The following is a 25,057-nucleotide window of genomic DNA, read 5'->3' as shown; positions in this document are numbered from 1 at the left end:
TATGACAGCTTTTCCGCCAAGGGCTGCCTGGCTGGGTGCCTAGACACCGTGGGGTCAGGGAGAGAAGGCAGTGCCCTGAGATGCTGTGCTGGCCACAACCCAGCAGGTCCCTCCCCAGGGCTTTGAGCCTCACAGGGTGGGGAGAAGTGAGAGGGCTGGCACGGGGAGGTGGGTTGGGGTGGCAGGGGGCAGGCAGGGGGCAGGCAAGGCCCAGCCCACTTCTCACCTCTCGGCGCAAGAAGCAGTGCACGGCGGTGATGACAAAGCCCTGCGCTGAGTTGAAAACGGCAAAGAGGGCCTGGAAGAGGACGGAGCGGCGGTCTGTCATGGCTAGGACAGCGGACATCCAGGTGAGTGCCAGCAGGGGCAGCACCACGCAGGAGCTCCAGAGTGAGGCCCTGGTGTGGGGGGGACAGTAGCAGAGGGTCCACCAGGTGGGCCTAGCCAAGGCCTCTACCCAGCCGGGGCCCTCACACTGCCCAAGCCTGGATGGGACCCAAATTCCAGGATGTCGGTAATGTCCCCAGACAGAGGGGCTGAGGAGCCAGAGCCAGAGAACAGAAACAGAGAGCAGAAAACTGGGGGGCCAGAGCAGGGGCCGGGAGGATTGGGTGAACGAACACAGAGACATAGCAGACCTGAGCTAGACAGAAAGAGAGAAAGGTAGAAAGGGACAGCAGGAGAAAAGGGGAGGCGAGAGACAGGTGCAGATGCTGCGAGTTCAGTTTGCACAAAATCACTTGGGGAGCTTTAAAAAAACACACAGGTCTGGACCACATCTTCAGGGTCCCTGATTCAGAGGTGAGGAAGAGGGGCCAAAAGAGATGACAGACACAGCGGAGAGTGCAGGAGACGGTCAGAGACACGCAGGCAGACTAAGCAAGCAGAACACAAATCTTTGGGGAGACTGGCGCCGGGACCCACAAAGCAGAGGCTCTGCCCTCTCAGTTCCCCCAGGAAGAGATGCTGGGCTCCCCGCGGCTGCTCAGAGGCCCCGGGTAGGAGGATCACAGGCCAGGGCTGGGGCTGAAGGCTGCGGTCAGGGTCAAACCCACACCGCCCCAGCCCCCATGCCAGGGAGGGCAGGGGGAAGTGGGCAGCTGGGCCCAGGCATCCCGGCACCAGCTCTTCCCCTCCCCCACCTGCCTCGGTCCAAGAGGGCATGGGAAGGGGAGCCTTGCCCACTGGCTATCACACCCCACCCACTCTGCCAGATGGACACCCCCGGAGGACAGCCAGGCAGGGGCAGCATGGCAGGCACAGTTCTGGGCAGAGCAGAGGGTGGGCCCGCTCTGCAGAGGACAGGCAAATAGATATGCAGGGTGCCAAGACCTGACCGAGGAAGGGCAGCTGAGGCCACACAGGCCATTCAGCCTGGCAGGGGTGGGCACAGTGGTCTCTGCAGTCCCCGGGGGCAGAACCAAGACCAACAAGGGGTTTAATCATAGTAATAAGAGCTGCCATTAACCCTCCATTCTTTGCCAGGCTCTATGTTGGATACTTTACATACATAATTTCATACTTCGATCAAAACAACTCCAAGAAACAGACCCGGGGATTATTATCCCAATTTACAGATAAGGAAGCTGGAGCTGGCTCCCTAAGTAGAGAGCTCTGAGCTGCTGTTCAGACAGCCTGGGTCAGAGATGCAGGCGCCAGCCTACTAAAAGGAACCTTCTACTATGCAGAGCTTCCCAGGGATGGGGACGGCTGCCTCAAGGCAGTGAGCTCCAGGGCCCTGGAGGTGGGCAAGATGCAGCAGAGGAGGCTTAGGTGAATTTTTGATCCTGGGTAGGCGGTGGGGCTCTTGCGGATTCGTTCTGTTCTTGCATGGGTGGGATTTTAAAATTCTCAGCTGCAGGGGGTCTCCATGAAAAGAGTCTCTACCTCCAAGAGTCCCTGCCTCCAAATGACTGTGAGATTCAATGGCTCTGAAATGCTAAATCTCCAATTCCATGACAGATGATAAGACGCTATGATTCACTCATTCTAACATTTCTAGCTTCTGATTGTTTTATTCTAAGATTCTGTCATCCTAATTCTAAGGTTCTATGACTCAAAAATTCTAAGGGCCTAAGATCCCATGAACCTCTATAGGTTGGGGGTGGGGGGAGGAGGTGCCTGTGGCTGTGCCTGGATAGAGCGGAAGCCGGGAAGGGGTGGGCATAGGAGCCCAGCATCCTCTGGAAGGCACAAGCATTCACTCCCCGTCACCCTTTGCTGCCTCAACGCCAGGTCTCTGAGAATGTATGGCAGTCGGCAACGCAGGGGCAGGCTTTCACAGGGTGCTGGGCTGGCATCCCTCCCCCACCACCACCATCATGGCCACTGCCCCCCAGTCCTTTGCCCCCACCCATGCCCACCGCCCCCCAGGGGGCACGACTAACATGGCGTTCCTGGCCGAGGCTGAGCTGAGCAGGGGGCTGGGGACCACTCCACACGCTGAGCAGGGGAGGAGCAGGCTGGCCCAGGGGCACCGCTCCGACCTCGGGGGCGGCACAGACATGGGAGAAGGGGAAACACACGGGAAGCCGGGAGAAGATAGGGCAGAATGAGCCCCGAGTGGGGTGGGAGGGGGAGGGCAGACGAGAGAGAGAGAGCTGGGTTAGGGTGGGTGAGGGGCTGCAGCTGGGCACTCTGGGTGCCCACCTTGCCTGCTCCCTTGAGGTACCAAGGTCGGGGTCCCCCGTCGGTTGGCATCCTCAAGCCCTGAGACTCCGAGAATGCCCATGGCCCTCCCTCCTTGTGCCGTTTCCTGCAAGGCCAAGTTGCAGAGTCCCCCTTACCCGGCCCTCTGCTTCTTGGATTTGTCGGAGATGCCATCCCGTGCCATGAGCTTGTTGAAGACGATGATTCCAATCAGCATATTCACCTGGGGGCCCACAGAGTGGGGTGGGGGAAGAGAGATCACCAGATACCCTCCTGGGAAGCAAAACCCCCAGGTGGCAGCTCAAGTGCAGGGAGAAGGTGGAGGGATGGACAGGATGAGCCCCAGGCCATGCCCCTCCCAGGACACTGCGAGGTGCACGTACCAGGACAATGACAGCCGCTGGACCCACAAAGGCGTAGAGCAGACCCCCCTCCAGGGAGAGCCAGCAGCTGGGGGGAGGGGACAAGAAGGGGCATCAGATACCCAAGAGGCTCCCTCCCAACTGTCAAACACCACCCCAGCCACACATCCCTCAACTCTCCCCTCTGCCTGGGCAGGGTCAGAGAGAGCCACTGGCCCTTGATAAACTTCAGTTTCCCCTTCAACAAAGACCAAGAAACTAGGCCCAGTCCCTGCAGCCATCAAGGGGACAGAACAAAGCAGTTCCCCGAGCTAGATGGTTCTTAAAGACGACCCAGTCTTAGAACATGCTTTTACAGTCAAGGAAGCCGAGGCTCAGACACAAGGAGGAATTTGCCCAAAATGCCACAGCAGGGATGGGCCTGGATTTTAGCCTAAGAAGGTCTGATTCCTGCCCTTACAGGCCCAACTAACCCCACCACCCACCCTGGAATGCCCACGTACTAGCTGGATGTACCGTATCCTTTGGTGCGGGTAAAGCCGACAGACACAGCCACCACCAGGGCAGGTAGACCTGCGGGAGTGTGAGCGCGGGAGCAGTGAGGTGGCAGCGGGGCGTCGGGGTCCCCTCATGCTCCCAGCCTCCCAGCCCAGCAGACCCCTGTGTCCAGAGAGCCGGGCGAGGGTCAAGGCGGAACCACTCTTGCCCACCACGGTCCAGGGGCAGAGTCCAGCGCCAGCCCTGCTCACCCCAGCCTAGGCAGAGGAAGCGCTTGCGAACAAGGCGGGTGCGCATCCGGCCAATGACAGCCAGGTAGGACTGCCAGGCCTCGGTGAGCACCCAGCAAAAGGAGGAGAGGAAGAAGAAGTGCAGGAAGGCGGCCGTCATGGTGCATACACCCTGCAGGGAGAGGGAGAGGGAGGGGGTGGTCCCGAGCAGCCGTCAGGAGGGGAGGCGCCAGGCTTCCCACGCCTGCTGCTGGGCGCTGCCACGGCCGCCCACCCATGCCCCGCCCCCTTCTCAGTCCTGCCAGGCACCCCCGCCTTCCTGCACCCACACTCGGCACGACGCAGGCCCTGTGACATGCACGCAGCACTTGGCATCCGGGGAGGCAGGGCCGCCCACACCGGGACGAGGTTTGCAGGGAGGGGACAGGCAGGAGCACCTGCCACGTCACGGCCAGACGGGTCCCATACGGGCACGCGTCACGGGGCTGGTGCTGTGCAGAGAAGGCCGTGCGTGGGGATGAGAGGCAGCCAGCATTGGTCATCCACTGGCAGGCGGCAAAGAAGGCCTCGCTCAGGCCCCCAGAGGCCACCGACACGAGGAAGCCAAGGCTTTGCAAGAACTCACCCGCCCCACACATGCACACCCAGGCGCTCGGCACAACAGTCAGATGTACACAAACACTCGTCACCTGAGTACGCACGAGCCCTCTCCCACATTCTCACGGATGCTCACATTATCTCACACACCCCCACACCAAGGCACAGCTCGAGTGTACACAAACACCCATCGCTCAGACACATACACACGAACACAGGCACTGCTACCTGTCAACACTCCTCCCTCGCCCCCTTAACCCCTCTCACAGCCCGGCACCCCCGAGAGCCTGCACCTGCCTTGCTCAGCACCCGGGACTGGCCCACGAGGATGAGGATGTTGGATGCCAAGATGGACAGACAGAAGTTCAGCAAGATGATGGAGCGCTCAGATTTGATGAACCTGGAAGGGCATAGTATGCACAGACGGGGGAGCTGGCTTGCCTCCCCAGCCCCCTGCCATGGCTGCCACCTCTCCCCCCAACTCCCAGCGTCAGACTTACCTCCAGAAGGCGGCATAGATGGCGAGCAGGGTGAGGAGGGCCATGCAGGACACGGCACAGCCAATCACAAGGGGCACTGACGGGGAGCCCGCCAGCTCCAGGGTCTGGGGAGACACAGAGCACTCAAGATGGAGAGCTAGGAGAGGGCAGCTGCAAGGGTGCCTGCCACTCCCCCAGGCCCCACCCAGTACAGACTTGCAACCTCCCCTTCCTCACAGCCCCCCGGAAGGGCAGTCACCAAGCTACTCATGCAAACACAGAGTAGACGCATGTCACACACGTCTATGCATGTGTACGCTCAGTCACCACACCTTCCCACACACCCGCGTCTTCTCAGACACACATGTGGGCACAGATGTGCACACGCACATGGTCACCCACGAGGCACACACTCCCAGGCACGTGTCCTCTGTCCCCTGTAAGCACCAACACAGGGCACAGGTTTCCACGGGCAATCACGCCAACGCTCCTGCTTGGACACACACTGGGATCACACGGGGGCCTGCCAGCATGCCCGCCCCCAGCCCGACACCTCCTCCCTCCCACTCACCAGGTCCTTGGGTGGCTGGGCCAGCACAGCGAAGGTGGACAGGTGCTGGCACTGGCAGCGGGTATGGGCTGCCTGGGTCTCCAGAGTCTGGCAGCTCTCAGTGTCCCAGTCCCCCGAACTGGCATCTCTTAGGTGGGGGCAGAGTGGAGTGAGTCCCAGCCCAGCTCTGTGCCCCCCACCCCATTCACACACACAGCTCAAGGACAAGGTATATCCACGGCGGGCAAGGCCACATCCAAGCGCCAGGCAGTGGGAAGCCCCTAGATGGGCCTTTAACCCCAGGCCAAGGATGGCACTGACAAACTCTCTGGCCTTCCTGGCAGGAGAGGCACACCTGCCTCGATGATGAAGGGGAGGGTCCTAGGGCTGCATCCTTCCCCACCCAAAGCCCCTGCCCAACTCACGCTCTGGAGTAGTCCCAGCTGGCGCAGTGCGGATCTGTGGTGCCCTGGGGAGCAGAAGACATGAGCACAGTGTGGGGTAGAGAGCGTGCCACCCCTGGTAACCATCCATGCTGCCAGATAGCCTCATATAGGTCAGAAGTTCAGCTCACCATTGGGAGAGACCCCCCAATCCCCCACAAGACAGGCCTTTGGCTGCCCACTTGGGGTGTACCCAGGGATCCTGCCTGGGCCCCTACTCACGTTGATGATGTAGGAGAGCTCCACTGTGATAAGGGGCTCAGCCGGTGGCTGGGTGGGGGGCCGCACGGTCACTGTCATCACCCGAGACGTGACAGCCAGCGGGGGCCTGCGAGGGGTGGGCGCTGAGATCAGCTCCTGCCAGTGGGTGTCCAGACCCAGTCAGGAAACCTGAGCTTTCCCAGAAAGGTGTGTGTGGGGGGGCCCTCCAGCCCAGGGGAAGGCCTAGAGCCCGGTGGGCCCAGAACCTTGGATGAGCTTCATCCACCATCCCACAAGCCCTGGGCCCCAGGGAAGTCACTGGGAGCTGCAGGGGTGTCTTTGAGAAGCATCTGCGTCCAGAGCCAGGCGAAGGTTCCCTGGGAGTGCAGAAGGCTGCAGACAGATCTCTCTGTGGCCAGCAAAGGCTCATCCTCCTGGCTCTCACCTGGCCCTTCCTGGACCCTCAGCACCTCCACACTCCCTTCTCAGGGACTCACCTGGGGGGTGGCAGGATGAGGCCTAGCGTGCGGTAGAGCACAGCACCGATCACAAAGTAGGAGGACTCATCAGGGTCGGCCGGGAGGAGGCGCTGGTGGGAATGGCCGGGGCCAGGGGCGGCGGTTCCTGGGCCGCGCACCCTGCCGGGACTGCCTGCAGCCCCCGAGGCTGCTGGCTTCCCTGGGGAGGCGAGGCTGAGCACCTCCTTGGGCAGGAAGAGGCGGTCCTCCGAGTGCCGCACCCAGTCCTTCATGCCCCGGCGGCCCCGCATGGGGAACGTGATGTCGCTGGACACTGCGGAGACAGGCTCTCGCTGAATGCTGATGACTGCAGCGGGAGGAGGCGGGTAGGCGGCACCAGACGGGGGTGGAGAGGGACCGAGACAGGGACAGTGGACAGGGACACCGAGGGAGGAGAGACGTGGGGTGGGGGTGGGGGACACGTACAGAGAGAAACAGATAACACAGAGACAGAGGACGAAACACGGAGAGAGAGATACAAATAAGGGGTTAAATGGGGAGAGAAAGGGCCCAGGGAAAGAAAGAGAAAGACAACCCGAAGGGCCCCTCAGAAACTGGACCCCGTCCACGGTGGCCTGGGCTCCCACCACATCCAGCCCCCATGCCCTGCCCCGAGCCCTGATACCCAGGTTGTCCGTGACAATCAGAGAGCTCTGGAAGGCCTTGAGGGCGTCGCCCACCAGGTGAATGAAATCCTCCACGACGCGGAGCAGGTGCACAGAGCCTGGGGACACCTGGGGACAGAGAGCACATAAGGGTCCAGAGAGGGGCCGTGGCAGAGAAGCCGGAAGCCCAGCCCCTCACCTGCTGAGCATCATCCCACTTTTCCTTGTTCTCTGCATCCACCATGAAGCTCACCACCTGGAAGAAGCGCTGCGGAGAGGGCAGTTGAGGTTAGGAAGAGTGTCCTAGCCCCAGGGACCGGGGGCTTCCCCACTATTGTCACACTTCCCACCCCCAGCAGAAGCTGCCATAAAGGGCCCACCCCTCAACTCCTGCCCCAGGCTGGGCCTCTGGGCCTCCTCCGCTCTCCATCCTCCCCTTCCTCCTGGTGGGGCAGGCGGCACCTGCACATCATCAGCCGAGGGCACATAGGTGGCCCTCTTGAAGGTATCAGTGACGTTCCTCAGAATGTCCACGGAGAAGAGCAGGTCCCCGCTGTAGAAGGTGCGCCGGGCCAGCAGCTCCTGCAGGCTGCGCACCACCTGCGACATGCCCTCCCCCGCCAGCATGCGCTGTCCCTTGGCCAGGTGCTCCCGCAGCTGCAAGTGACAGGGTGGGCCGCAGTCACTGGACGTGTCGGGCTGGGACCAGCTCCTGGCCCCCACCACCCCAGCATGCCCACTGCTTGCATCCAGGGAAAGGACAGGAAAGGGACAAAGAGAGATGCTCAAAGGGGCTCACAGAGGAGACAGAGTCCAAGAAAGACACCCATGAAGAGAGAGAATTCTAAGAGATACTCTGAAGCAGACAGACAGAAACACCTAGAGAAAGAATTGCTCAGGTGTGCACATAAAAGACGACAAGCACAGTGTGGGAGCAGGGGAGTCTCCCTTTCAAAGGCTTATATACACTCTGGAGTGCAACGCCCTTGTACACACACATCTGCATTCAGTCTTTCAAACACAAGCTCCCAATGCAAACACGCAACAAATATCCAATTACAGTCAATTGAACACATGCAGACAGGCCACATTCACTGACCCCATTCCTACCCTATGGCAGGCCCTGGGCTGGGCACTGGGGCACAGAAATAAATTTGACTTTGTCTCTGCCTCCCAGGAGCTCCCAGCCTAGCAGAGGACACAGACACTGAGATGAGCACACACAACACTTAATGACTGAGAAGTTCAGGGAGGTAGGGGAGGATGTAGGAACTAGAGGAGTACAGGAATGCACCAGGGATGGAAAACACTTGAGACCTGGGCCTTGAGGTATGAATAGGAGTTCACCAGACAAGGAGAGGGACAGCCAGGCATAAGTGGGAATAGCAAATCCACAACACATGGGCACGAGAGAGAATCAAGCTCCCTCCACCCCCTACCAGAGGCCAAGACAGATCCTGGGTAGCCCCAGCCCCGTAGGGCACACTCACTGACAGATATAGGTAGCGGTACTCATGGGAGATGCAGCGGGCAAAGCTGGGCAACCCCCAGTACGCCACACCCTGGGCACTGAGGAGACAGCGACGGCTGGCTGATCCTGCAGGGGGACAGGACAGAGGGCTGGGGATGGGTGCTGCGCTCTCGCCCACTTCCCTCCACACCTCAGTCTGGAGGCTCAAAGAGGCTGGGATCCAGAAGGGGATAGCTGGAAGGTGGAGCACAGGGCCTGCAGGAACAGCCACCCCGTCCCTCACCTGAAGCATTAGGGGGGCACTTGTTGTAAATGATCTCGCCAGCAGCTGCTTTCTTCCATGTCATCAGCATCACATACTCATCCCTGCACATCTCATGGAAGGCTACAGGTACAGAGTGGGGCTCAGTGAGGCTCACAGGCTTGTCCCCTAAACCCCCAGGGCCATGCTGGACAGTACCTGGACACCTCTTCTCACTGCATGGCTTCACCTCCTCTCCAGTGCCCTCACAGGGGTAGCCCTGAGCACCCGTGGCCTGGCACATGCGGAAGCGCCGCTGCCAGCCTGTGTCGCATGTCTTGGAGCACAGGCTCCAGGCATTCCACGGCCCCCACTTGCCATCAGCAACTGCGGGAGAGGGGAGGTGTGAGCAGCCCCAGGCACCAGGGCTGCTGCCTGCCACCGTTACGCTGAGCACACACTCACCTGGGCACTCCAGGCTACCACACTCGCGGGTGTCAGTGAGGGCCCCCGTGCACGTGGCCCAGGCCGGGCCCGCCACGCTGCACTTCCGGCTGCGCTGCTGGGTCCCATTGGCACAGGATGTGGAGCATGGGCCCCAGGGACCCCATTCTAGCCACTGGCCTTCCACTGCATGGGGAGACACAAGCAGAGGAGGCCGTTGAGAAAGGGCTGTGAGGACCGGTGGGGAAGAGCACCACAGGGAGACATCGGAGCCTGCCAGACCCACTGGAGGGGACCCCCAACCTAGACTTGGGGCTGGAGTACTGGGACCCCATCTAAAGGGGGATGCCTGTCATCACCCCTTCCCTAAGTCCTGGTCTGCCTTTTCTACTCATAGCCCATGGCCAGCCAGCCTGGGAGGGGACGCAAAGCTGGGTGGCAGTGTATACTTCTCCAGTCAAGCAGGTATACTTCTCCAGTCTCCCCATGCTTGGTCGAAGCACCAGGGGTCCCCAAGGGCAGGACACTGGGAACCTGATTGCCTCCCCCTGGGTCTCCCAACCCCCACCCGGCTGGGCAGCGCCCGCCGAGAAGCCCACGGGCGCTACTGACCCGGGCAGGCGGCCATACTGCAGAGCTTAGTCTGCAGCTCGGGACCCTCGCAGGCCTTGCCGCCGTGCTGGGGGGGCACGCAGGTCCGCATCCGGCTCCGGGACCCCCGCCCGCAGCTGCGGGAGCACAGGCTCCAGGACCCCCACTCCTCCCACACGCCGTGCACTGCAAGGAAGCACGTGGCTGGGGGCGGGGCAGCACCTTGGCCCCACCCACTGCCAGCACCTGCCCATCCGCCCACCAATCAGGAGCTCCAGCAATTCTGGACCCGCTCCTCATTGGCTCTGCCCTGGGTTCTGTTATCAGGGAGATCGCTCAAGGCCCCAGGCCTTCACCCTCTAGGGGATGTGAAGAGCACAGGTTCTAGTCCCCACTCGCACAGGACAGCCCCTGTGAGACTGGGCCTTATCCAGCACGGGAACCAGGGACACCCACCTCCTGAAGGCCCAGGAAAGGACCCAAGATCCAGCCATTCCCCCTTCCACCCCCCTCCCCACTCCCAGACCCAGGCCTGAATATGGCAGGCCTGGGGCAAGAAAAGTGCCCCTCCCAACTGCATGAACACACAGATGGACAGAATCTGCACGAGGACACCAACACAAAGAGCTCACACTCCAGAACGAACGAACACAGCTTTGCGGCAGCCCCCTGCACCCTGCCCCAGCCCTTTGTAAGCACCTGCCACGCCCCCAGGCACTACGCCATCCTCCCCAGACAGGTCCCTTCTAAACCCCAGCCGGAAGCTGCTGCGGCCCGGCAACACCACGCAGAATGAAGCTGCCCTGCCCCCTTTGGTCTACCACCTGTCCCAGGCAGGCATGATGCTCAGCGCTACATGCTTAGCAAAGGAAGGCTTGAGAGTCTAGGGGAGGCTGCCTGGGAAGTAGGATGGGGGAGCCCAGAAGAGGAAGGGGATGGTCAGAGAAGGCTTCATTTAAAAAAAAAAATGGGTGGGGGAGGGCATCTGCCTTAGGTCTTCAAGGACAAGCTGAATTTTAATAGCTAAGATAACGGAGGCAGGGGAGGAAAGGACCAGAACAAGCAAACACAAGGAGGGGGGAAGTGCAGGAGGAGCTGGCATGGCCAGGGCACAGGGAATGGGAGGGCGGTGAGGATTAAAGATTACGAGGATGTAGGCTTTGGGGGAATGATGTGCCCAGACAGGGGCCCTGGTCTGCTTTCTGTGGGCCAGGCATGGCCCACGGAAGCAGAGTTTGGTGAATGAAAAAAGGCTACCTAACATTTGGGGAGACTGGCCTGCCCGAGCCCCAAGCGGGACCTAGCCCTGCAGGCAGACTGGGTGGGGAGGAGGGCGGGCATACCTGGGCAGGTGGCCGAATTGTTGCAGGGCCGGGTTTCCCGCAGGGGCCCGCTGCACAGGGTCCCATAGGGGGAGGACACACAGGAGCGGGTCCGCACCTGCAGCCCCTGCCCACACGTCAGGGAACACACGCTCCACGGGGACCACTCCTCAGCCGCCGGGTCGCCTACGAGAGAGGGACAGCGTCGGCGGCAGGGGGCACCTCCCACGTGTTCAGCCTCATGGGGTGGGGGGAACCATCAAGGACTGGGGACAGGCATCGGAGGGACCCTCCTACCCTGATGCCAAGGGACAGGCTCTTCAGAAGGCCCCCCAGCCCTGCCCACAGGCCTCATGTGGCAGAGAGATGCGACTGAGCTCCAGGACATGGACACAGACAGGCACACGTCAAGCACACATGCCACCAGACGTCACACGGTCGGGCCCCCGCCACAGAGGAAGGGAGGCGGGCCCGAGTTACCTGTCTGTGCCATGTACAGCCCAGGCTCATCTGCAGACCTTGGCCACTGCGTTTTCACCTTCGGTTCCTCTTCCGGCTCCTCACCTGGAACGCGGAGGTGATGGCGGGGGCTCAGCCGGAGTGGCACAGACAGGGCAGCCTGGCTCGGCCTCAGCCTGGGGTCTAGAACCGACTGCAGGCGAGGCTGAGAGAGCATCATGTCCAGCCCCCTGCCCCCACCACCAATGAACAGATAAGGAAACTGAGGCTCAGAGGGCCACTGAACTTGCCCATGGCCTCACCACATCTTTTCTTCCTCTTGCCTCAGGGAGACCCCGGGCAGGGTGGAGGGGAAGGGCCTCCTCGCACACAGAAATGAACTCTGGCTGAGGCTTTGGGGCCAAATGCTTGCCAAACCTATCTCCTTTCATCTGCTTACTGGGAAATAGAGACCATCATCTCTGTTTAGAGATGAGGAAACTGCAGACCAGAGAGGGGAAGTGTTTTGTCAAGACCACACAGCTAAATGAGCCAAAGTCTGAAGCCAGGGCTGACTCTTAGACTGGCAAGAGAGCCAAGCTGGGAGCCAGGACCACCCCCTAAGCCTGCCCGTGTCATGATTAATGCCATCCCAGGGGCTTCCCAAGCGGCGCTGGATTGTGGCCTGGAGGCACAGGTCAGAATGTGACTCCTCTGTGACCCAGTGGGCCTAGGGCAGGTACCTGCACCCAGCACACCCTCCTCCCCACTGCCCCTGAGGCTAGGACAGCAGCAGGTGCTCCTGGAGGCAGCACCTCCCTCCGCCCCGGCCTCGTGCTCTCGGCCTCCCTAATTTAGAGGTCTGGTCTCAGCCTTGGAAGTGTCACCAGCCCTGGAGGAGGCGGCTGGGAGCCTCCAGATCTCCAAAGCCTGCCCTTCCTGCTACAGACATGAGCTCATCCCAGGTCTTCCCCCACGGAAGCCAGCAAAGTGGGCTGCCCAGGCCTGAGGGCAGAGGAGAAAGGCCCAGCCCGCTCAGAGGGAGGCTGCTGGGCAGGTAGGACTGGGACAGCATCTGGGGACAGGGCTCGGCCCATACTGTTCCCAGACTAGAAGGGATTCTGGTTTCTGAAAGCCAGGTCAACAGGCAATCTGAGTTTGAAGGGACCCACGAGGGCTGTTCTCCTGCCCCCTGCCGTCTAGTCCAGGCCACTGCATCGGAAAGCTCTTTCCAACAAGGCCTGTAGAGTGGCCACCCTCAGTCCCGAGGGACCTGGCTACCACCCAACCCAGCTTCTGTGCCCTCCACTTCAGCCACCTAGTCACAGGGTCCAGTCCACACCATCCCCAAACCTGCCTCTCCTCCAGGACAGCTGTGGAGTCAGGAGACCTTGGATTCCTGCTGGGGCTTAGACACCAACCAGCTGTGTGGCCTTGGGCAAGCTTCTTCACCTCTCTGTTCCTCTTTTTTCCTCTGCATGACAATATTCATAATAGCCCCCACCTCAAGGGCTGTTGCAAAGGGCTCCCTGACACGAGCCCATGAAGCGTAGCGTGCTCAGTGCATGGCGAAGGCTCAGAAGGCAGTAACTATCTAGTTTATTTGTATCCCCTCCCATCACAACCTTGTGCCCCTTCACATGCCATCCGTCAGCCACGCCCCACCCCTGGACCCCTCCCTTTGAACGGTATCTGCCATTCCTCCTGGTTTCCCTTGGGACCCTGCCCCGGTCCAGACGGCAGGGCAGGTGTTGGTGCCATGCCTGCTCCTTGATGACCCTTGCCGGCCCTCCGCCACGCCTGCTCAACCAGCCCCTGCCCAAGGCCTGGTGACAAGCTGCCTTCCCCACCCCACCTGCAGGTGGCTGGAGAAATCTACAGCTGTGCCCACTGGCGCCACAACAGATTCAGGGGCTCCGCATCAGTGGGGCGCCCAGGGTGTCTCAGCAACCTTTCTCGGCTCCCTTCCTTCCCCACTCCCCACCCTGGTCTCTTCCCTTCAAGCCCAATTCCCCCCTCTTTCAACTAACAGCCTCCTTCACCAAAAAACTGGAACCAATGACAGGGAACACTCTCCCCCAATTCCCGCCCCACCCCACCCCCAGCTCCCAACCTTCCCATCACATGCCATCCTTGCTTGCTTCCCGACCCATGCTCCCCCAGAGGTCAGCCCCTCAGCTTGGCCCTGCACCCTGCTCTTCCCCCCTTCTCGGGAGGGTCCCCTCCTCTGTCCCCTGGCTCATTGATATTTCCATCTCTCCCCAGGGCAGCCCCTGAATAGTCCTAGGCCCCCTGCATTCTGGGGGTGACCCGCTTTCCTCACCCAGCTGCTGCCTGTTGGCCTCTCTTCACCATCAATAAGTGGTCTCCAAACTGGCACTCTCGTTTCTCACCTGCCACTCACTTCCTGACTCAAATGTCACCTCCCCTGTTAATCCACTGCAGTCTAACTTCTGCCCACATTGCTGCTGAAATCGCTCTTGACAAAGTCGCCACCACCCTCCTTGTTGCTAACCCCTATGGATGCCTTGCAGGCCTCGCCTCGCTGGACCCCTTGGCAGCATTTGTCCCTGCACACTGAGGGTGGAGAGGGGTGAACCTCTCCCTTCTCCGATGCTCCTGGTTTCTTCCTACCCCTCTGGCTCCTCTGCCCAGTCTCCTTGACAGACCTATCTTCTTGCTGCTTTCTGCAGCAGGCCTCCAAGCCCTGTCCTGATTTCACTGTACATCTACCCCAATGCTTAATCCACCACTCTGAGCCATGAGCCACTGCTCCCAAGTTGTTATCCCTAGCCTCTGCCTCTCCCAGGCTCCCTTCCTGTCTCTCAAACAGCTCTCCTAACAGGGCCCTCAAAACTCAGCTTGTCGAAAATACAATTATCATCTCCTCCCCACCCTCTACCTGTTTGTTTTCTACCTTCTTGGCCTGGAAAACTTCTACTCGACCTTCAAAACCCACCTTAAATGCTCTCTTCTCTGTGATGCCTTCCCCAAGCAGAACCAGGTACCCCCTCTTATCCATGCCCTTTCACGTCAGACAGCTCTGTTTTCTGGGTGCTTGAACCCCACTGTGGGCACTTCATGGGGAGTCTGTGTGGGAATCATCTCTCAGAACCTCAGAACCAGTGAATGCCACCATAGAACGAGCTCAGAGATATATCAATCAATACCAGTGGGTACACTGCTGCCAGCTCCCTCTATCCCCCATGGGGGTCACTGAAAATGGTCATCCGTCATTTTGACACCCTATGCAAGCTATCACCTCTGCCCACCAGCACCAGCATCACGAATTTGATAAGCCAGCCTTCCTCAAAGGTACTGCTGAGACAGGCTAAAACACAGGGCTCTGGGGCCCTCTAAACACCCCTGAGCCTGACACCCATTTAATAATGAAGACTCTGCAGACATTGTTCCATCTGTTACAAACCCAACTGAGGGTGCTCTCACCCACCCCTGATCCAGCCTCTTAACCATCAGCATGTCTGCAGCAACCACCATCATCCCTGCTCCCATTCACCAGCCTGGTACCCAGCAGCCCATCTAAAAAGGAAGCATGGACACAGCCTGCCTGTTCGTCACAGACTCACACAAGTCCTTGTGGTTCCCACGCACCCTATTAACTCACCCACCATTCACTGGTCAGTCCCACGATTTGACAGGAGGTGGTAGCAATAGTTTCTAGAAGGTGCCATATGTGAAAATCAAACCTGCCTCAGTCCAGCTCTTGGGTACCTCTCCCAGATGTGGGGGTGGCTTTGAGGACCCCCAGAGCTGGGCCAGAGAGCGGAAGGAACAGCCCCAAGGCCACAAGCTGGGCCGGCCTTCCCTCCACCTCCCTCCCCACTCCCTTCAGAGGCTAGGCCAGCAATTTATTTCCCCCACATGGCCATTCTCCCTGAAGAGGGAAAAAGACAGATAAGACCAGAGGCATCATTTATGGAAACAAATATTCATTCAGCACATACTCTGTGCAGCCAGCTCTGGGCTCTGAACCGGGAAGCCTAAGGGAAAGCTGAGCCAGACGAGGTCCAGGAGGACAAGGAGGGGTCCAGGAAGGCATGTGGTGCCCTCGGACTCCTGAGTGTCCACCCAGTGGGCTTGGCAGGCCTGCTGGAGCAGGGGCTCCTCCACGGAATGGCCTCAGTTCTTCATCTATCAGTTTTAGTGCCTGGCTGCCTGTTGTCAGATAGATGGTATCTGCTGCAGGGAACACACTTCCCACTTAACCACCTGATGACCCCTTGTGGGTTTTTTGTTTGTTTGTTTGTTTGTTTTTTAGTTTTGAATAAGGTACCATTTATTAAGCAACTCCTACAAGCCGGTCACTATGCACTTGAAATCACCTTGTTGAACCCTCACTAGGACCAGTGTCCCCCATTTTACTGATGAGGAATGAGGCTCAGAGAGGTGGAGTGCTTCCTGCCCAAGGTCTCTACTGGAAAGAAGGCGACAGGGCCTGCCTGACTTGGGAGCCCAGGCTCTTCGCACTGGACCACATTTACGCTGACAAAATTCAGTTCAGCCTGGACCTGCCAGGGGAGCCCTCCTTGCTTCCCATGGAGCACCGGATCACACACACATCCCCTTCCAGGCTCCTCACACCTTCCTCCATTATCCTGTTTTTCCACTGTTTTCTCATTGTTCCTTTGCACACTTGCCCCATCCCACCCCCAACCTCCAGGTGAGCATGATTCGCCTCTGTATCTGCCAAAGGAGTCCTCTAGGAGCCCAACTCCAGCCATACATACCCCCTCCCAAGGAACCTTCAATGGCTCCCGACTGCTACAGCCTGCAGGACGAACCTTGGAGCCTGGCATTCAAATGCTCCAGCCCCTGCTGACCTGTCCAGTCCTATCTCCCCTTCCCACTATGCAGCCAATCACCCTGGTGAGGCTATGTGAGCCAATGAGATGGGCACACATCTTGTAGCCAGACAAATGTAGATTTGATTCTCAGTTCTACCACTGTCTTGCTGTGTGACCTTGGGCAAGTCGCTGCACCTCTCTGGACTTAAGACTCATCAACTGAAAATAAGGATGATGCTTCCTACCACACAGGTTCATTATGAGAGTTAACTGAGCCACTCCTGTGAGTGTATGGATCAGCAGGAGCATAATGAGCTCTCAATGAAAATGAGTTGGCACCTCTTCTTGTTATCTCTTCAACATGCAAGAAAATACTTTTCTCCCTCCATGCATCTAGTAATGCTGTTCCCTCCCCCTTGGACTGCCTTTCTTCCAACTCAAGCTGTCAAAATCTTCTACCTGTCAAATGCCACCTCCTCCAGAAAGCCCTCCTAGATTAATGCTCAGCTTTGGGCATTCTGGTCCTTTCTGTTTTGACCTGAATGGAGGTGGCCACCTGCTACAGCTACAAATATTCTGGGTTCCCCTTTCTTGTGTACCTGAGGGAGGGTCTCAAACACCCTTGTCCCTCTCACACACAGGACCTAGCTCTGGGCAGCCAGACACAGGACAGGCATTCAGCAAGCATGGACCAGATACCCCAGGGTGGGGGTGGAGGGTTCTTCTCCTGCCCAAAGCACACAGGGCCCACCCTTGTCTGACCTGTGGCACCAGTGGGCAAGGGGAGGCACAGGCTCTCTGCGCACTTGAGCAGGACATCAGATACCCGCTATGCCCTGTTCTACAAACCAGCCCCCTCAGCCTCCTTTGTCATGAATGCTTCAAAAATAACCACAATAATCATGACTTCCACAGGTAGAGAACTTTGCAATTTACAATGCAGTCCTCCCCTCCTGGGGTCTCTGCATCTTCCCCAAGGCTGGACCCACAGCCCTGAATAGGTACCAACTTATCCCCTTGAAGTCTGATTTGGGCATGCCCCCCATGCCCCTAGCCCCAGCAGCACTTCTCATAGCCCACAGCACATCACAATCCTGGGGCTGGCAGGTGGCGCTGAAACTTCCAGGTTCTACCTCTGCAGGTCGATGCAAACCCCCATGAGACCAGATACCCAGTCAGCATACCTGCCCTCCCTCCAACAACTGCTCCTCCCCAAGCCCAGCTGCTGGCCTGTCCACCCAGCCTCCCCTGAGAGCAGCAGGGTCTGTGCCACGTCCCCCACATGGCCAAGAGCTCCTGGGGAGCAGGGACATCTAACTCACCCTGGCTCCCTTGTGATACCTGGCTTCTTGCTGCCATCAATCCCTCACTAACAGGACAAGGTCCCAGAGCCTTGGGGTGACAGTCACCTGGGTCCTATCTCCCACCACTGGGGCTGTCATCCAGCAACTCCAGTCTACGTATAGCTCCCGACAGCCGATGTGCTTCACAGCTCCACGCCTTTGTACAGGCTGTTTCCTCTCCCTCGAAAGCTCTTCCTCATGCAGTGTTTCCCAAAGTGTGGGGCAGGAGACAACTTCGGGCAGCTCCCAAGCGTGCCATCAGGTAATGTAGGATCTTGGGTGGAGGGAGCCAGCCCCTTCCCAGGTTGCCAGTTTGCCTGGGATGTCTGGCTTACATCTGTTGTCCTGGTGTAATTAATTGTACCTACTTTCCCACTTCATAACCTCGAGTGTCCCAAAATTCCAATGATAAATTATATGGTTACCTTACTTTAAATCCTTGCAACTGCATGCAAGATCAAGTCTCTGTGCAGTGCTAGACTTTAATGCATCTTCAACACTTGCTCATTTCTCTTCCTAACAAATTGAGAGGTGGGAACAACATCCAGCTAGAATTTAATAATGTTTTGTTTTCACTGTGGCTGTTACTTGGGTTTTACTTCTACTTAAGGTAAGTGATACTCTTTTTCTATTTATGATATGAAATTTCTATTTTTAGCCATATTACATTTAAAAAGCAGTCTGATTTAAAGAAAGCTTTCACAGGCTAGTGAGTTCCTATTCAAGCTTCAAACCCCAAGTCAGACTCATCTTTTTTATATGACCTGCCCACCTCATCATGGTCCCCCGCAGTCTCCCTCCTGCCTTGGTATCTGACATATGTACCTGTTGCACTAAATGATGACAACTTAGGGACTCCTTATTAGGGCTTTACCAGTGCCAGACACTGGGGTACCCCCATTACCCTGTGGAGGAGCTCTCTCGAGCCCCACTTTGTAGCTGCAGATGGAAGGTATGCTGGTTTGAAACTGTTATGTACCCCAGACAAGCCACGCTCTTTTAATCCAATCTTGCAGATGCAGACTTACCGTGGGTGGGATATTTTGGTTAGGTCGTTTCCATGGAAATGGGACCCACCCAGTTGTGGGTGGGACTTTTGATTAGATTATTCCCATGGAAATGTGACCCCACCCATTCCAGGTGAGTCTTAGTTTACTGGAGCCCTTAAAAGAGCCGACTCAGAGAACAGACGCCCAGAAAAAGACATTTGGAGATGCTTGGAGAGCCAACACTGAAAGCCACTGGAAGCAGAAGCTGAAAGCAACACAACCCAGGAGGAAAGGACCAGGAGATGCCAGCCACATGTCTTCCCAGCTGACAGAGACACCTGGACACGCAGCCTTTCCTAAGTGAGGGTAATCTCTCACTGATGCCTTAATTTGGACATTTTTATGGTCTTCGAACTGTAAACTTGTAACTTTATAAATCCCCTTTGTAAAAGTCAAACCATTTCTGGTATATTACATTCCAGTAGTTTTAGCAAACCAAAACAGAGGGGTAAAGTAACCCACCCACAGTCGCACAGCTAGTAAGTGGTCAGGTCAGCAACCGAACCTGGGGCTGGGTAGCTGCAGTCTGTGGCCTTGACCCCCATTGTATACCTGTCGTCACTCTACCCGACCAGAGAGCAGACATTGCGTCTCATTCACCCAGAACCAGCCCAAGGTCTGGCACAAACTCCAGTCTGATAAAGATATGAAGGCGTGTGTCATGGATCAGCAGGAGCTCAATCCCTGCAGAGAACGTCCAGGAGCTGTCTGTGCCCCATTCTCCACCCTGAGCTGGAGGCAGCGTGCAGTGCTCAAGCCAAAGGGACACTTAGGAAACTCAGCACAACTCTAGGCTGGAAGGACCTTCCAGGAAACACCCCCAATCCCACCCTGAGAGCCCCACACAAGCAGGTAAGGTGCCACTTCCTGCCACCAGACCAGCAGGGGCTTGAGCTGGGGCATGCAGAGGAGAGAGGCAGATCTTCGGACTGGGCTGGACAGGCAGAGGCAGCTCCCTGGGGGCACAGAGATTGAGCCAAGCATGGAAGGATGGGGAAGTTCTGGGCAGCCAAGAACAAAGGGCATTCCAGGTGAAGGAAACAGCCCAAGCAAAGGCAGGGATGTCAGAAAGCAGAGGGGCCAGGGGTCAGTGAAGTACCCCAGGTGAAGGGGTAAGAGAGAATCAGAGGGAAGGCTGAGGAGCAGGTGACAGCTGGGTCCAGGGTGGGGCATGAACAACGGACTGAGGAGTTTGGGCAACAATGGGGAGTTGGTGGGAGCTGGATCAGGGAATTGACGTGCAGAGCCCCGGGGGTCCTTAGAGTGGCAGCACCCTGCCCAAATCATACAGCAGTATTGGCAAAATAATAGAGTGGGGAGATTTGAACCCACTATTGCTTCTCAGGCCCGACCCCCGTGGCTCAGCTGTTGCCATGGCCTCAGGAATGAAGGATGGATGAGCAGCCCACAGCAAGGGTGGGGTATGCCTCTGGGAGGGAGAAGGGGTGCAGCAGAGGAGGGAGGCAGGATGTGGGGGGTGGGGGAGTCTTTGTCCCAAATGTCACTCTGCACAGCCATCCCCATTTGCCGAACCTCCTCGGGAATGGAAGGTCAGTGGGCAGGAGCTGTGGGTTGGCGGCCAGCCCCCAGGAGCTGGGTGGGCACCGTGGCTGGCACTACCTCTCCTACCCGCCTTCCTGTCCTGGCCTCACCAGTGTCCGTGCCAGTCCTCCACCGAGCTCCTTCCTGCCTTGCCTTCCCTTTCTTCCTCTCCCCCCACTTAACAGATTGCAGCAGCAAGATGGCACAAATTTACGGCTCAACTCACCAAAAATAACAAGAGATCTGTCAAAGGCAGTTTGCGTGAAATTAGCAGGCGCCTGTACCCTCTTGTCAAACGCATTTGGCTCCGAGGTGGGCCGGGGCACCAGCGCTTCATCACTGCCCACCAGCTCCCAGCCTCACCACTTTTCCAATACCAACCTCAGACGCACCCCGCTTGGCCTGGCCACTGATCCTACCTGGGGACGTCCCAGAGAAGGCGAGCACAGCTGTCTTGCCCCAGTGCCTGGCAGAAGGGCAGGGACGGGGGCTCACTCTTCCTGCTCACCACCACCCCCACGAATTTTATCTGGCAGGGCCTGGTTCCTGTGTTTGGAGGAGGTGAGAAAGCATGGAGGGGAGACGAGGCCAGGAGCTTGGCAAAGGTGGTGCTACCACCAGGCACAGAGTGCTCTGGGCCCTGACGAAGCCACTGACCCTCAGACACTCCCTGCCATGCGGAACAAACTGAGTCATGTGCCCACCGCCCATGTACCAGCATCCATCTTCCCGGAGAGCTTGGGTAGGAGGAAGGGGCTGGCAGAGAGGAAAAGCCTCCCACCTGCCAGGGGAGAGGAAGGAGCTGCATCAGCATGACTCCAGGGACCAGCGCATCATGGGAGCCCAACTGTGACAGCTGATATCATGCTACCCCATGCAGCTTTCCCGAGGGATCCTTCCTGCAGGGCAACCCCACAGAGCAGGCTGGAGACATGTCAAGTAGGACAAGGGGCGAGAGCAGAGGTCAGGCTGGGAAATGGCTGGGAGCCCCAGCTCAGGGCTCCCTGCTCAGAGACAACACTAGGCCTCAGGCCCAGGGACAATCAGACATCCAATCTCCATCCATTTTCAGTCCCAGAGGACCCCAGAGAGGTCCTGAGGATCCTGGGGAGCCCCGGGTAGGGCTCCCTTCTGTCATCAGCCCTCTCTGACCCCCAAAGCACCTCGGCTGCCAACCAACTCCTGCTTCCGGTTTCACCCCAGCCCAGCTGGCTGCTCCTGGCTATGTGCTCCAATGGCAGCCTGCCCAGATGGTGCCCGCCCATGAGGGCAGAGCCTCGCTCCATCCATTGCAAACTACTGGGCCAATGGGCCGTAGGAAACCCAGACAAAAGAATTTGCCCTCAGCTGAGCAGGATGGGGGAGGCCCCCACAGAGTGACAGGCAGTGGCGGCCAGGCAGGAAGAGTCATAAACCTCCTGATATACGCCTGGCGCTCTCCGCCGATGTTCGACAAAGAAGCGAAATTCAATTTCTTCCTGCAGGTACTAAATCCCAGACCAGCCTCCAGGGTCCATAACCTGCCTGGCTGTCACCAGGACGGCTTCATCGACCGCAGTTAGAGGCCACGTTGGCCTGGGAGAGAGGCCAGAGCAAGGCCACTGGTCCATTGCCACGGAAAGGCAAGATGCCAGATGCTTGGGGAGGTGGGGGGGAGGAAGGGGGTATGTGTCTGAGAAGCACGCACCCTCCCAGAGCACTAGGAGAGGCTATTGTGCTAACCAGCACCTTTAATTAATTCACATGGCTATCTCCCCCATTTTACAGATGAAGAAATTGATGCCCCTGAAGGCTGTGTCCAACTCCAGGGCTCTGACCTCCCAAGCAGCAATGGGAAAAGGCAAAATGCTCTCCTCACACCTCCAGCACCTCTAGCAGCCCTCAGACCAGATCTCCCTGTGTCCTTATAAATACTCTATAAGTAAAATGCAGGTGCTCCACCTGACTTCCATCCCTGTGTCCTTATCCTCATGATGGCATCCCAAATGGGGAAACTGAGACCCGGGGTGGGAGGGGCCTCCCTGTCAGTACCAGAGCTGGAGATCAGAGCCCAGGCCTGCCTCTCTCCCACCTACCTCCTTATCCTTGGCCCCTGCTCCCTGCAGGCTCCCTGGCTAGCCCCTGGCCCAGCACTGTTCAGCAGGCATGCAGGATCCAGTTGAGGGCCTTGGGGCCTTGAAGCTGCAGCAGGGAGGAGGGTCGGCAGAAGACGGCCATGGCTGAGGGGAACTGGAGTGGGAGCGGGTGCAGGTAGGACTCAAGGGCTCAGGCGGAGCTTTTGCCCAGTCAGCAGGAAGCTCCAGCAGCTGGCCGCCTCGGTCCCAGAAGACACAGGCCCAGAGCAGGGGAGACAAGGGACACTGGGAGCCAAGCCAGCCCAGCCCTCCAAGGCAGCGTCAAAGCTCAAGCCTCTTCACTCAGGCACAATCTTCCTCGCTTCCTTCTGCCCTGACCCTGGGGCCACTGCCAAAAACTCACTGACCCGTCTGGGCAGGGATACATCCCTGCCTACTCCAGCCTCCAGGCAAACTCTTTGGCTTGCGGTGCCAGGGCCTGCCACGGTCTGAGCCTTGGGCCTTTTGCACCGCTCTCTCAGTCTGGAATGCCCTCCCCACTCCTCTGGCTTGGCTCGCTTCCACTTGTCCTTGATCGCTGCTCCCACATCACTTCTTTTGGGCAGCCTTTTCTCACTGCTCAGGTAGGGGGTCCCCTCCTGTGGTTATATTTATCACTCTGCATTATCTGATCTGTGCCCCTATTCATCCACCCCAGACCACAAACTCATCAAGAACAGGGTCCGGCCCAAATCCATATCGGTGACCCCAACAGCTAGACAAGGCTGGACACACAAAGGATATTGGGGAACAATTACATGACTGGCCAGAGTCTGCCAGGTGAGCACCAGCAGCCACCAGAGGGGTCCCTTAGACACACCCACACCCCCCCTCCCCAGGCCCCACTCAGACTCACCATATCTCATCTCGGTTGTGAACAGGTCATTGCTGCTCCCCGAGTGCAAATCGGCCTCAGCAGGTGGGGCTGGGCCCCCGGGTACCAGGGCATTGGACAGGGTGTGGGCAGCAGGAGGACCTGCAGGTGGGGTGGTGGCAAGGCCAGCCCCCACCTCGCCAGGGCAGCTGCAGCCCGGCTGGGCAAAGCCACAGGCCCTGCCGGCAGCACGGCCGCACTCCTCACTCCAGCGGCACAGCACGCCGCAGGTGAACTGGCTGGAGTTGTTGTTGTTGATGAGCAAGACCTCGACAAAGCGGAAGGCCAGGGCAGCGGGCGCCAGCAAGCGCGGGGCCTCGGAGGGCTCCGCAGACAGGCACAGCTGCACAAAGTTCTTATCGAAGTGCAGGAAGGTAAAGGGGCCCGAACCACCACACAGCTCCAACCCAGCTGCCTCCTCTTCCTCCTCTGGCGGCCCCGCCTCTGACTCCGCCTGGGTCGCCGCCTCCTCGGAGCTGGGCCGCAGGCAGGTAAAGTTGACCAGGTAGTGGTCCAGGGGCAGCAGGCGGGGGGCAAAGTGGGTGCACACCTGCTCCTGGCGATTGAAGCGCAGGTAGAGGGAGTACTTGGTGGGGTCAGGGTTCTCCAGGGTCCAGGAGCAGCCCGAGGCGATGGTCGGGAAGAGATCCTGCAGTGAGAAGGCCCCGTACAGCACGCCCGAGGCCAGGGCAGAGCAGGCACTGGGGGCGGGATCGAAGGCGGCGGCCAGGCGCAGGGACAGAATCACAGACAGTAAGAGGGGACAGGCTGGGGTCATCCTATGTCCCTTGCCCTGTGGAGAAAGACAGCGGTCAGCAGGCCCCTGGCACAGCGCACGCAGGGGGGCGGGGGGGGCTCTGAGCCTCCGGCGACAAGCTGCAGATAGCAGGCCTGGTGGCTGAGACCAAGTTCTTTTAATAAAGTCACCCAGGCCCACTTGGGTGACCTTACACAAGGGACTTGACCTCTCTGAGCCTCCATTTCCTTACCCGTGAAATGGCGCAATGGCGGTACCCAGTCCACAGGTTTCCTCCAGGGATTGAATGAGATCAGTGAGGGAAAGGGGTCGACAGAATGCATGGAATCTGGTAAACCCTTAATAAGCATGAGCTGTCGTTGTTACTATCCCTTCCTGGTTCCTTACACTCAATTCCCTCACCCACAAGCGTCTCGGCCGTATCCTCAGGCCCAGGCGGTCCCCACAACCCAACCTTTATTCTCAGTAACTGTTGTGCTCAGTGCAGCGTCATCAGCTGTAGGTGTGTCACGCATAATCCAGCAGTAATTGTCAAAGTGGTGATGTTTGACAACGGTTTGCTTTTTATAAATCACAGCAATTCAAGGTTATTCCCAGAACAATGTGTCTCTCACTTGCTGGCTTTGCTGAGTGGGAGAGGAAGGGGTGGGGTTGCTGCCAGCCCTCCAGGGACCGCGCGACCCGAGCCTGGCCCACAAGAGGCCATCACAGATGTGAACATCATGCGTGTGTCCCGGCTGTGGCTGGCCTGATGGAATCAGTGGGGAGAGGCAGTGCTGAGCCAAAGGACTTCCTGGCTGGCCACCTATTGGCTGGGTGACCCTTGTGAACCTCGGTTTCTTCATCGTTGAAATGGGAACAATAACTCCCCTCTAGCCTCCCTCTCCCTACCTCCCACCCCCGCCATGAGATTATCTCAGGGCCCACCGCCTCC

At 58.5% G+C, this 25,057-nt stretch overlaps 1 protein-coding gene across 2 annotated transcripts in view; it reads right to left on the bottom strand.

The window, feature by feature from the left end:
• ADGRB2 (adhesion G protein-coupled receptor B2) overlaps positions 1 to 24,224 on the bottom strand; it is a 29,954-nt gene extending 5,730 nt beyond the window's left edge. Inside the window, exons 1-23 of one of the 2 annotated variants that reach the window (XM_077150508.1) lie at positions 23,349 to 24,224; positions 11,682 to 11,765; positions 11,223 to 11,387; positions 9,901 to 10,065; positions 9,310 to 9,474; positions 9,064 to 9,231; positions 8,887 to 8,988; positions 8,623 to 8,729; positions 7,595 to 7,789; positions 7,332 to 7,400; positions 7,153 to 7,261; positions 6,507 to 6,834; positions 6,031 to 6,136; positions 5,791 to 5,834; positions 5,387 to 5,513; positions 4,837 to 4,940; positions 4,634 to 4,736; positions 3,761 to 3,911; positions 3,515 to 3,584; positions 3,033 to 3,099; positions 2,787 to 2,872; positions 2,388 to 2,486; positions 227 to 398 (exon numbers count right to left, since the gene is read on the bottom strand). In XM_077150508.1, coding sequence (XP_077006623.1) covers positions 227 to 398; positions 2,388 to 2,486; positions 2,787 to 2,872; positions 3,033 to 3,099; positions 3,515 to 3,584; positions 3,761 to 3,911; positions 4,634 to 4,736; positions 4,837 to 4,940; positions 5,387 to 5,513; positions 5,791 to 5,834; positions 6,031 to 6,136; positions 6,507 to 6,834; positions 7,153 to 7,261; positions 7,332 to 7,400; positions 7,595 to 7,789; positions 8,623 to 8,729; positions 8,887 to 8,988; positions 9,064 to 9,231; positions 9,310 to 9,474; positions 9,901 to 10,065; positions 11,223 to 11,387; positions 11,682 to 11,765; positions 23,349 to 24,144 — 3,582 coding nt within the window. In that variant the 5' untranslated portion in view covers positions 24,145 to 24,224. The remainder of the gene's footprint in view (positions 1 to 226; positions 399 to 2,387; positions 2,487 to 2,786; positions 2,873 to 3,032; positions 3,100 to 3,514; positions 3,585 to 3,760; positions 3,912 to 4,633; positions 4,737 to 4,836; positions 4,941 to 5,386; positions 5,514 to 5,790; positions 5,835 to 6,030; positions 6,137 to 6,506; positions 6,835 to 7,152; positions 7,262 to 7,331; positions 7,401 to 7,594; positions 7,790 to 8,622; positions 8,730 to 8,886; positions 8,989 to 9,063; positions 9,232 to 9,309; positions 9,475 to 9,900; positions 10,066 to 11,222; positions 11,388 to 11,681; positions 11,766 to 23,348) is intronic. The other variant, XM_077150509.1, reaches the window with a different exon arrangement.
• Between the last annotated feature and the right edge of the window lie 833 nt (positions 24,225 to 25,057).

Source organism: Tamandua tetradactyla, chromosome 2 (assembly GCF_023851605.1).
Source record: "Tamandua tetradactyla isolate mTamTet1 chromosome 2, mTamTet1.pri, whole genome shotgun sequence".
Taxonomy (NCBI): Eukaryota; Metazoa; Chordata; class Mammalia; order Pilosa; family Myrmecophagidae; genus Tamandua; species Tamandua tetradactyla.
The sequence above is the reverse complement of the archived record's forward strand: the minus strand, read 5'-3'. Positions and strand labels throughout refer to the sequence as shown.